At 35.0% G+C, this 11,335-nt stretch overlaps 2 protein-coding genes across 5 annotated transcripts; both read left to right on the forward strand.

The window, feature by feature from the left end:
• Positions 1–66: 66 nt before the first annotated feature.
• On the forward strand, positions 67–2,462 carry LOC139771881 (intraflagellar transport protein 52 homolog). Of its 3 annotated transcripts, none has more exons than XM_071705031.1 (7): positions 67–203; positions 387–702; positions 813–1,030; positions 1,162–1,270; positions 1,342–1,624; positions 1,775–2,023; positions 2,113–2,462. In XM_071705031.1, exons 2-7 carry the CDS (start codon positions 566–568, stop codon positions 2,380–2,382), a joined length of 1,266 nt encoding a protein of 421 aa, XP_071561132.1. In that variant the 5' UTR covers positions 67–203; positions 387–565; the 3' UTR covers positions 2,383–2,462. The 3 variants fall into 3 exon arrangements, with proteins under 3 accessions (XP_071561132.1, XP_071561133.1, XP_071561131.1); XM_071705032.1 differs by having other exon boundaries at positions 72–351; positions 432–702; XM_071705030.1 differs by having other exon boundaries at positions 72–702.
• A 145-nt stretch (positions 2,463–2,607) lies between these two features.
• Positions 2,608–4,998, forward strand: LOC139771882 (nuclear transcription factor Y subunit gamma-like). 2 transcript variants are annotated; one of them, XM_071705035.1, is made up of 5 exons: positions 2,608–2,800; positions 3,465–3,597; positions 3,670–4,128; positions 4,226–4,399; positions 4,486–4,998. In XM_071705035.1, exons 1-5 carry the CDS (start codon positions 2,778–2,780, stop codon positions 4,660–4,662), a joined length of 966 nt encoding a protein of 321 aa, XP_071561136.1. In that variant the 5' UTR covers positions 2,608–2,777; the 3' UTR covers positions 4,663–4,998. The 2 variants fall into 2 exon arrangements, with proteins under 2 accessions (XP_071561136.1, XP_071561134.1); XM_071705033.1 differs by having other exon boundaries at positions 2,610–2,800; positions 3,670–4,137.
• The last annotated feature ends 6,337 nt before the right edge of the window (positions 4,999–11,335 follow it).

Consider the following 11,335-nt stretch of genomic DNA (forward strand, 5'->3'; position numbering starts at 1 on the left):
CCCGCATGCTGATTCCCGTATCGTGTGATTTCACCCTTAGGATAATTAAGTTTCATAATTATCAACCGGGATAATTAAAGAGCAGTAACATTGTCGATTATTATCTTGTGACAAAAATAAAATGTATAAAATAGCATATGTAATACATGTAATGAAATATTAAAGTCAGAAATAAATTATTATCAGAGGTTTTAAAAATTAATGTATGTAAATGTTTTATTTACATCGTAAGAATATCAGCATTGACAAAAAAAGTCCTATTTATAATTTATATCATGAAATATTACAAAGCGAATAACAATATTAATTATAGTATTACATTATGTTGCCTGAGGGAAGCATGTGCGAATGGTAAATAATTATCGATAATTATCTTGTGGTCATAGTTGAGTACGGTTTGTGTTCGATGCTTATACTCGTGGTTGTCATAGCGATGACGCGACGAAATGTTTTGACGTGCACATTTCGACAATTATCAAATGAAACGTCGTGATGTCGGATTGCTGTACAGTGTACACTACGAGTAATCTCTCGAACCGATTTACACAATAACAATAATCCAAGAATGAGCGCAACTTTTGGCGGTGGCGATGGTGATTATGAAAACATTGTTATTTTTGACATATCAAAAAATGAAAGAAAATTAAATGAAGACTTCAAAGTACTTCAACGAAAATTGAAGGCAAAGTGGAAGTTTATCGAGTAAGTTTTAAAATTTACTAAACAAACGTTAATTACATAATATATAAATTGTTTCAATCATCAATATTCTTATTAAATTGAAAAACTTATGCTCAGCGAATATATTTTAGGAATAATGAAGTGATATTGCAAGAATCATTGGCAAACGCCAAGATTCTAATGTTGCCAGGACCGCTAAGTAAATTTACTGAGCTCGAAATGAACTCCATTAGAACTTTTTTAAATTCTGGTGGCAATGTTCTTGTCACGCTTGGTGAAGGTGGTGAAAATAGGTCCAATACAAACATCAATTTTTTGTTGGAAGAATTTGGCATAATGGTAAATAATGGTACGTAAAATGTTTAGAGAGAAGATGATTGTGCTCTCTTCTTCTTCTTCTCTCTATTAGAAATTCTTTCTAAATATATATATATATATATATATATATGAAAACCTACATTTTAATTTTTATAATTACAGACAGTGTAGCCCGTATGAGTTACAGTCAAACAATGCATCCTAAAGAATCTCTAATCTCCCAAGGCTTATCAAATAAGTCCATATTTCTAAAGAATCATGATGAATACATGTAAGACAATAAACTTATAATATCAAATTCAACTTGTGCTAGTTCCAATTATTAATAAATGATTATTTTAGCGGTATGAAATTTTTGTATCCTTACGGCGCAACATTAAACGTAGTGCAACCGTCTGTCGTTGCTTTATCCAGTGGATCAATTGCTATTCCAATGAATAGGCCAATCTGCGCATATCATTGTATAAAAAACAGTAATGGCAAGCTCGTTGTATTAGGTTCATCTAGAATGTTGGCAGATGCTTATATAGAAAAGGAGAGGAATGATGCATTGCGGGAGATGATTTTTGACTTTTTTGAGTTAAATGTCACAGAAACAATGGATCTTCATACGGATGATATAGAAGTAAGTTATTTGTCATACATAGACACAGATCATGGTACACTTTTTACTAAATATATATAAATTATACTACAAAGATTACGATTTCTTACCAAATCTTCTCTACAAATCTCTACAAAAGTCAATTGACAAATTGTATTTTTACATGTGCAGTTTTGGGAGTACAACTTTGTACCAGACATAACGCAACAAGCTGACAATCCAAAAGTTTGCACGCAAGATTTAGATAATATTGACATACCTCGCGAATACACCAAGTTATTTAAACATCATTTTTATTCTATAAATTTAAACATGATACCGGCTTGCATAAAAGCGTATGAGGCTTTAGGAGTAAAACATGAACCACTTACTTTAATTCCACCTCATTTTGAAGCACCTTTACCTCCCACGCAAGCTTCGGTGAGTATAACGTATAATATCTAATTCTCTATGTCCGTTTCGCGAATTCATTCTGATTTATGTTATACAAACTCGAAATAATTCTACAGGTATTTCCTCCGAGCTTCCAAGAATTACCTCCTCCTGCTTTGGAGCTGTTTGATCTAGATGAAGCTTTCAGTTCTGATTTACTAAAATTATCACAGCTTACTAACAAATATATGGCAACAAAGGAGCTATCAAATGACAAAGAATTAGATCATTATATCAGGGAATTTGGAAGTATAATAAGGATAAACAATTCCGACACGCACACCGCTAAAGAAGTATTAAATTCTGTTTTTCAAAAAATCTGTAGTTATAAGGCAATGCATGATTGAAATTTTTGTATAGAAAAATGTAATTTATAGCTCATTTTATATAGATATGCTAATCGATTAAAATTTAATGAAAATGAAAATATATGTTTTATTTGAACTTTCCTCTCGAATCTCATATGATACGTTTTCATTGTCGTGTAGCATCTGTCGGCAATGCAGAATATTTGGATTGGTAGTTACGTTCTCGGTAACGTCGAGAGAATGCAGCAGGGTATAACAGAAGCACAAAGCACAACCAATCGTAATCGTTGCCTCTTGCCTCTGAGACTCAAAATATTATTTTCACTGAAAATATAATTTAAAAAACCATGGTTGCTTAGTCTGCGATAATAAAATAGTTTCCGCAATTTAAAAGAGATCTCCGACGTTTATGCAATCAATAAGCCACTACGAAAATGTCTGTGTTTTTCGTAAATGCGTAAGTAAACGAATTTCTATGATTTTTAGGTTATATATTATTGCATTCGGTACACTGTAAAATATGTGTACGTAAAACAGGATAATATATGCATATGTGGAATAATTCTTCTTTAAATTTAACGCAGTATATTTTTCTGTTTTCTATGTAATTTATAATACGGTATATTTCATTTTAGTACACTTACTGCAATAAAAAAGATATACATCTGAGATATTGCAGAATAACAGGAATATAATAAAGAGATGGCATATTTTATTACAAGCATCTTTCATGCGTACTAAAATGTCTAAAATTATTTTTAGGAGTCTGTGTTAAGAGTTGAGTGTTCTTATTCAACAAAACCTTTATTGACTTTTTAGCTTTGGAAGAGATTTGATGTATTTTGGATTTTATACTTTAAAAATTTTTTTTATTGTAGAAATTCATAGTTAATTAATTAATTATTATTATCATAGTATAAACATTAGACATGTATATAATATGAAATTGAAATTTTCATATTTTTATTAAATTGATACCTAGCCAAAATTTTTATAAATCCAACAGTTGTTTGTAATAAATCAATACGAAACAAAATAAAAAACTTTCGTTTTTGCAACAAGTAGAACTAAATATATAAAATATATAGAGTTATAAAAAGATATTTTCTACATGTTTTTAGAAATCAAGACAGCGAAGTAGAGGGCGACTCAAATGGTGATTTACAAATCGCCTCACCAGGCAATTCTGAGGCTCAACAGGCATTGGCTCATTTCTGGCCAAAAGTCATGGAAGAAATAAAAAATATCACAACCGTTAGTAAGACTATAGTATAATCCAATAAAGTTTATTCTTTCAATACTTAAATAAATATTCTTATTACACAGATGGATCTTAAAACGCAATCTTTACCATTGGCAAGGATAAAAAAGATCATGAAACTAGATGGAGACGTAAAAATGATAAGTGCAGAGGCGCCTATGCTTTTTGCCAAAGCGGCAGAGATCTTTATACACGAACTGACTCTTAGAGCTTGGGTGCACACAGAAGATAATAAGAGACGAACTCTCCAACGAAATGACATTGCAATGGCAGTTACAAAATATGATCAGTTTGATTTTCTCATAGATATAGTACCTAGAGACGAAATAAAACAAAGTAAGGCGCAGAACGAGGCCACTGTACGTACGTCTATGAATTCGGATCAAGTTCATTATTACTTCCAATTGGCGCAGCAACAAGCTTCGGCGAATCAAGGTGTGCAGAGTAGTGGCACTACTACGCAACCCATACAAATTGTTCAACCTTCTGGCGGGCAAATACAGACCATCAATATCGGCAGTCCGGTAGAACAAGTATATTATTTGTTTTATTTTTGGTTCAAAAGAAATATGTGCACATAATTATTCTTTATGATTATCTTTATGATTTCATTAATTTTAGGAGAGTACCAACACTACTACAGCCCAAACAGTTACGGTTCAAAGTCCACAGCAATCATCCAATCAACAAATCATTCAACTGCAACAACCGCAACAAACATCCACCACACAAGCCGGAGGAATACAGATCGTACAACAGATCGTCACTCCTAGCGGCGAAATTCAACAAATACCTGTAAATATAAAATTTTTTTTAATAAAATAATCTTATTTGTCCAATTGCATGTTATCTTCGATATTTTTCTTTTTTTTTCTTTTTAGATTCAGTTGACTCCCCAGCAATTGCAGATGATTCGCATGCAAGTGCAAGGCGGAAGCAATCAACCAATTATAATCCAAACCGCTCCGATTCAGACTCAACCACAATTAATACAAGTTGCACAAAATTCTCAAGGAACTCCAGTTTTCTTACAAACCTCTAATGCTGATACTGAATAATATTAATTAACTTTAACACTTTAGCTATATGTATTTATATACAACACAATATAATGAAAAAGAAAGATAAGCCAGATTATCGTTTTATAATTGAAATTATTCGATAAATTAATTGCCAACATTTAGACATAAACATCTTTTTCCTTAATAAGCAACTTGAAATAAAGAGAAAAAAAATGATTCTATTGTATTAAAATTACCAAGCAATTGATTAATGTCTAGACTCTAGAATAATTGTCTCTTTTCTGTTCGCATTTCTTTGTCTATGTATTAGTATTAGCACCTACAAGATTGATGAATTTATCACACAATGTAATAAATATATCTTCATTGTAATACTGTCTCGGCTTTTTTATTATTCGCTGGTCTTTAAAGAGAGAATAAAAATTAAAAAAGAATTATTAACAAAAACAAACAGAAAACCGACACGCTAGTTATCAAACCAAGTTTTAATAAATTTTTAACTGCTAAAAGGTTCTCATTTATTTCACGATGTAAGTATGTATCTTTCATCTCTCATGCTGAATGCTTAGATCTTTTCAAACATCCCGTAGAAAGTTATTATCTGGAAATTCTTTCTCGAAAATATCTCTGTTGATCGTGATCGTACGTCTGGCGTCCGGGCGTTATTATAAGCTGATCGAAGGGTTGGTCACTGAAGCGAAATGAGGTGAATCGAGGCGATGTAAGGTGAAGAATAAAGATAAGCAGCCAACGCGAGATGTAATCTGATTCGTACGTCGCGTTCCTTAGCCGCTGGCTGCCTGCTTCGCATGGCTGAGCTTAGGACTGGCTGGTGCAACTTGTATTATGTTTCACGTTGCTGCGGTTCTTGTCTGGCGAGTCTTGACGCTCAGAATCTCTACAATAGCCTCGAAATGTCACGTAACAGTAACTACACGTATTCTTATTACAATTCGTTAATATGCGCATTAATGTGACGCTATTAAACTTAATGTAAATGGAAAATAACTGTGCTACATTCATTAATCATTCGCTTATCGTGTGGAACGCGTATATATATATAGAAATTTATACCATTATTGTTCATTGATAATAAATGACAATAAATTAAAGAGCGAATGCTATATAGTATATATAAATGATCAAAATTCATCTCTATAGTAGACTCTCTCTCTCTAAAAATATTCTTGACTTCAAAAATCAAGTATTCAATTTTAACGTAATAGATATTCTCTTTTCATCTAATTTTAATTCATCTATTATCTCTCTACGAGGAATCAACTAAAAGACTTAAACGCGAATGAAGTATCTAGAGTAAGATAAAATAAAGAGCCAGCTAAAGAGACGTCGGCGGCCGATATTTGCCGATGTATTAAAACTTGATCGATCGGAATACCAATTCGCCGAGGGAAACCCTCGAATATATATACGGGGTGCTGAAAAGAAAACAATAGTATATAGTTTACCCTTGTGAATTTCGCCGACTTGAAATAAATTTTTGCTTAGCAAAGATTTCGTCGATGCTATCTTTTTTTTTACATTTTCTCACTTTCCAACATGAAATACACGTTATAAATAAACGTTAACTTCCATTTAAGCGTTTAAATCTACGTAAAATTAAATAAATATAACAAATTTATTTTTATCTACCCGATATATGTATACTACGAAAAGCTAAGCATTTTTAATTTCGCGATAATGTTTACGGTTAATATTTTTCATATCTTATTTTTGAGTGGTCAGCAATCTTTAAAGTTGGGTAAAATAATATTAACATAAAATTTTCCAACGGTCCATAATTTTCGAACGATCAACATCATTAGGCGCAATCCTAAATGCAAGTAATAAATCAAGACCGTCAGGACATAGAATAATAGGTCTCGATGTGACCTATAACCCGGACGTCTTTTTTTCCTTCTTTATTAGCACGGAACAAAGATGTGTTCTATTTACTGACGTTGCCGCCGCGGTCCTGGGTTGTCAGGGAAACCACGAGCACGCAGCATGTCACATCCGGTCCGGCAAGGATCTCAATCGGTCATCGAACCATATAATATAATCCGGGCATAATATATCGATAAACACACAATTCTGTGCTGGAAAAAGGCATAGAAAATGTAAAAAGAAAAAAAATAGACAATTCTCAGAATCGTGAGAATTCCCTGTTGCCACATATACACGGGTGTGAAGGCAATTTTCGCGCAGCCGAAAGCATTCGAAATTTTGTATTCGCCGAAATTACACTGGAACTATTGACGATCGTTTGATTTTAATTCCTCGCCGTGATCGTCCGATAGATCCTTTCCACCCCGCGATCTACGCCACTGCCTAAATACTCGGATTTCACGACATGTTTACAAAGATCCTAGAGATAAGTTGAGAATGGCCGCCGCAGCCCCATGTCTCCTCCATGGGTGTAAGGTGACAGCTGCCTGCGCCTGCGTGCATGCATACATACACACACACACACACACACATTCACACACAGAGAATATCTTCGGCGAAAGAGAAGACATATGAAAACTGAGTGACAAACATAAAACGAATTAATTATTTAAATTCGCAAGTCGCTTAATATTTAATATCCCATCAAGTATTTCCAAAAGTACTAATAAAGTAATACATGTGGAATTGGAGCATTTCGTCTCATTTCCACGTTTCTGTCACTAAATCCTACTTAACAAGAAAATCAATGACTTCTGATTGCCCTTTGGAAAACTTTTTTAACTTGTAATTTTCATGGTCGGTTTTTTTGATCGGTTATAAATAACGGTGGTCACAGAGTATATTTTGGTCCTCGGTACCTGAAACTGAGTCGGAAAGATAGAACACCCTGTATAACAAAGGGAGACGCACGTACCTAACTCACACCAACATCTTCATCACATATGTACATCTGTCTTCCATTGCACATACGCGCACGGCGAAACGGGGAGAGAGATATCTCGCTTACTTAGCTTTGGCCCAAAACTTACTCGCAGGATCTCCGCACGTGTGCATCTATTTTCGCAGGATATGTAGTTCAAGTATACGCGTCGTCTACTCATTGCAAAAGAAGCGCGTGTTGGCCTCTAAAACCTATCGAGATTATATTTACATCGACACATAGCATCTCGTCAATCTTCTTCAGATCTTCGTCGACGAACGTGTCAATACTTATATCCATTAACTCTTTGCGATCCTATGCTGATGTAAACTTGACACGATGATTCATGATGATCCTGGCGAAGGTCTCCGAACACTTGAAGCAATGAATGATCGATGATATTCTAGGAACACTTATAAAATGCTCCAGTTATCAATCATTGATCGTTACATCTTTCATAATATTGAAACAATAACAAAAATAAAATACTTAACAATAATTTATCAAAACATCGAAATTAATCTTGACTGCAAAAGCAGAACCTCCTTCCTCTCATTTTAGTACCATCTGAAATATATCGATTGCATGAACCATCAAGTTAATTTTTCCAACTATCGCTTGTAGAGAAAGGATTGAAATAAAAATCTTTAATTCCCAATTTTCAATCCTGAACTCTTCTAGAAGAATGTAACAAATAAAAATAGCTGAAATTGACCAGAAAAAAATTATTATTAAAATAAGTGAAAACATTCACTTAAATAGCGGTCCTGAAAAAGTCGAGATCCACACATCCTGTAAGTAAAAATATAATAACGTTACCGGCGTACGTGCTGTTAACAATAACCCACGTACTTCGGCCCCGCCGTCTCGTGAACCTCGACACCGTATACGTCTCTATGTACCGGCACTTTTCCTAAAGTGTTCGTACACATATACCTCTGGGTGGTCGTTATGTACATATGTGCACCATTAATACATTGAAGACGACTACAAGCCACCCGCATATCTCGAAAGACTGAACCGAGCATTCTTTCTCTATCTCTCTTTCTTCCCTTTTCTCGCTCTTTCTCTTGCGATATTTGCGAAGCTCTTATTCCATTATATCATTATGTAAAGGTATCGCGCCAACTATAATATCATTCCGCCATTTCTTCACCGGCCATGCAGTTGTGGCCAGCCAGCCCAAGATGATGACGCCATGTCTACCTCCAGCTCGTCTCATCTCTTTATTATCCGTCGTCTCTGCAACGAGTCACTCCTGAGAAACGCAATAACATCCGTTGCACGTTAGAATCGATATTTCTTTCACGAAGGCGGTATATCGCATTTGTCCTGAGAAACACGGCGATACGAGAATCGCCACCTCCTTCGAGAGGCTGCTGAAAATTTGATTCCGTATGAGAAACTGATAGTGGAAGACGGTAGACTCATAACAGTTTCGTGTTCAGCATGTGCACGTAGCTTTCTTCAAACTGTTAAAATTTAGGAAAGATACGTAATTGACATGTTTAAAGGAGGGCATTATAAATAGCATCGAATACGCGAAGAGTATTTTACGTTAATTCTTTTAAATTAATTTAGGTCAAACGTTTATCCTTTGTAGTCAAATGTAAAACATTACGCGTAGAAATTGAATATAATTTTCTAAGTTGACCTAACAACATTTATATTATCCTGTTTGAAGAATGTCACGTACATATGCTCTTACATAAAACAAACATGAATACGCGAACAACACAAATTTGCAGCAAATCTAACAGTTTTCAATAAAGAGATAAATGAGATGGCCGGACTCGTATAAACACAAAGAGATTCCCGTGTTCGACGTTCCGTGAAAATACAAAAACTGGAGAGTGGATTAGCCGTATTTATCCTATCCTCGCGTTTACCAAACATTATGTAAAGCATTTTCTCCTTTGTTATTCGTCACACAAAGCTCTGATGTCAATCATCGTGTAGCCCGAATATTCGCTATTATTTCACAAACGTATACGTCTGTTGTTAGTTGTTGGTTGTTAGCAAGGGATAATTTTTCCAGAAATTACAATAGTTAAAGAATTGTTAAACGCGCAAGATAAATGTATGCATATTTAGGCATATTCTAGCAATAACAATTAAATAGGTGTTAAACGAAATAATACTGAGAAACAATTGCGAAAAAAGCGTTCGTGAGCGCAGCGCTTAAACGAAACGGGAAGGTTTCTCGAGATGCTTTTATGGTAACGTTAGCGAGACTTTTAACGAAATTTGAGAGTCCATCAAGCTGGTGGAAAACGCACAATGGATGTTGGTACAGGATGTAGGAAATTATATTGCCGTCCACGTTGTTCCTCATTTTCGTCATCGTTCTTGAAAAATGCAGACTCACCCTCGTCGTTACAGTTACATTAGCCGCAAAGAGGTTTCAAGTTTAAAAGTCCACAGCATGTAGTTTATCCCCAAAAGATATAGCATCCTGACAAATAGATTATTTAAAAATTAATGAAAATACATTGTACAAAGTTATACAAATTTCTAATTTTTCAACGAAAGTGTCGGTTTAAAAAATTCTCTCTCAAACTTTCTCCTACTTGTTTTAATTCTTCTGACAGAATTAATAAGTTACATTAATTTTATAATACATATAAATGGTAAATATATTAAGAAAAATTCTTATAAGAGATGTAAGTGCAATATTTATAATGGAAAAAAGGGATTTCAAATAATTTAATAATTTTTAATTGAAGATTAAAGATAAATTTCTCTGTCAGTTCCTTAAAATCCAGTTAATCCGTGTGCGAGACGCGCGGGTTCTTAATTTTAAAGGTTTAAAGGCAGAGGGCTGTACACCTCGCTGTAATAATATCTCGCGAACGGCCATCCCTCGCCCTCCATAATTTCACTCATGGCGAAGGCCCTAATTTGTTTTGTCACGCAGTGACAGAGGAAGCAGACATCTCGCGGCGCGGGCGCCTTTATCGCGCCGTAATCGATAAAGCGAGAAAAAAGGACGCAGGGACATTCTCGCCTTCCAGGAACCCACCGTAGTATGACGTAGTGCCGGATTGCCGGATAGTGGCGTGGACCTCCCGTCAAGAATTCTCTGTCTCCACATAAAAAGAAAATTAAAAGCCAAGAAAGACCCCTCCCCCCTCTCTCTCTCTCTCACTCTCACACACACACACACACACACACACACACACACACACACACACACACACAGATGCAAAAATGAAAGATTAATTGAAAAATTATTTTAAGGACTAAAGAGAGAGAATATCGGACAATTATTATTCTCGCTTCTTTATTCGATACTAATTGAATTGTTTGGAAACAAAATTGGATCTATATCTATAAATCTATATCAATAGTTTGATATCAAGCGGAACAAAAGATAAAACCGTACAAATTGAGGATATAATATTATAATGCAACGCTATTTTATCGTGTAAAACTATAAAGCCCATGACGGTCATTATAAAAAGCTACAACGAGATTAAAGCACAAAACCGAGCGATGCTCTTTTTACACCGATTCGTTCGTGGGATCCTAAAACTAAAACACGCATTCTACAACTCTTATCAAGATCGGCCATAGATCCTTTTAATTGCTGTCTTCTCTGAAAAACTTGTCCCGCCAGGGAGGAGCGTCATTGCCGAACGATTTGTACAAATGAACGGTGACAAGAGGTGACAATTATTCGAATGTAAGGGGTAGATCCTCTTCATTTCTGTCTCTGTCCTTCTCGCGCGTCGTCATCGCGTTTGATTCTCCCTCCTTATCTCTCGCGCCATCACCCACCGGCCACCACGCCATGCCACCATTGCCACCACGCGCGCGATTCGTTATATCCTCTCGCTCTAA

Source organism: Temnothorax nylanderi, unplaced genomic scaffold (genome assembly GCF_030848795.1).
Source record: "Temnothorax nylanderi isolate EJ_2023f unplaced genomic scaffold, tnyl_v1.0 TNYL_tig0045_pilon, whole genome shotgun sequence".
Lineage (NCBI taxonomy): Eukaryota > Metazoa > Arthropoda > Insecta > Hymenoptera > Formicidae > Temnothorax > Temnothorax nylanderi.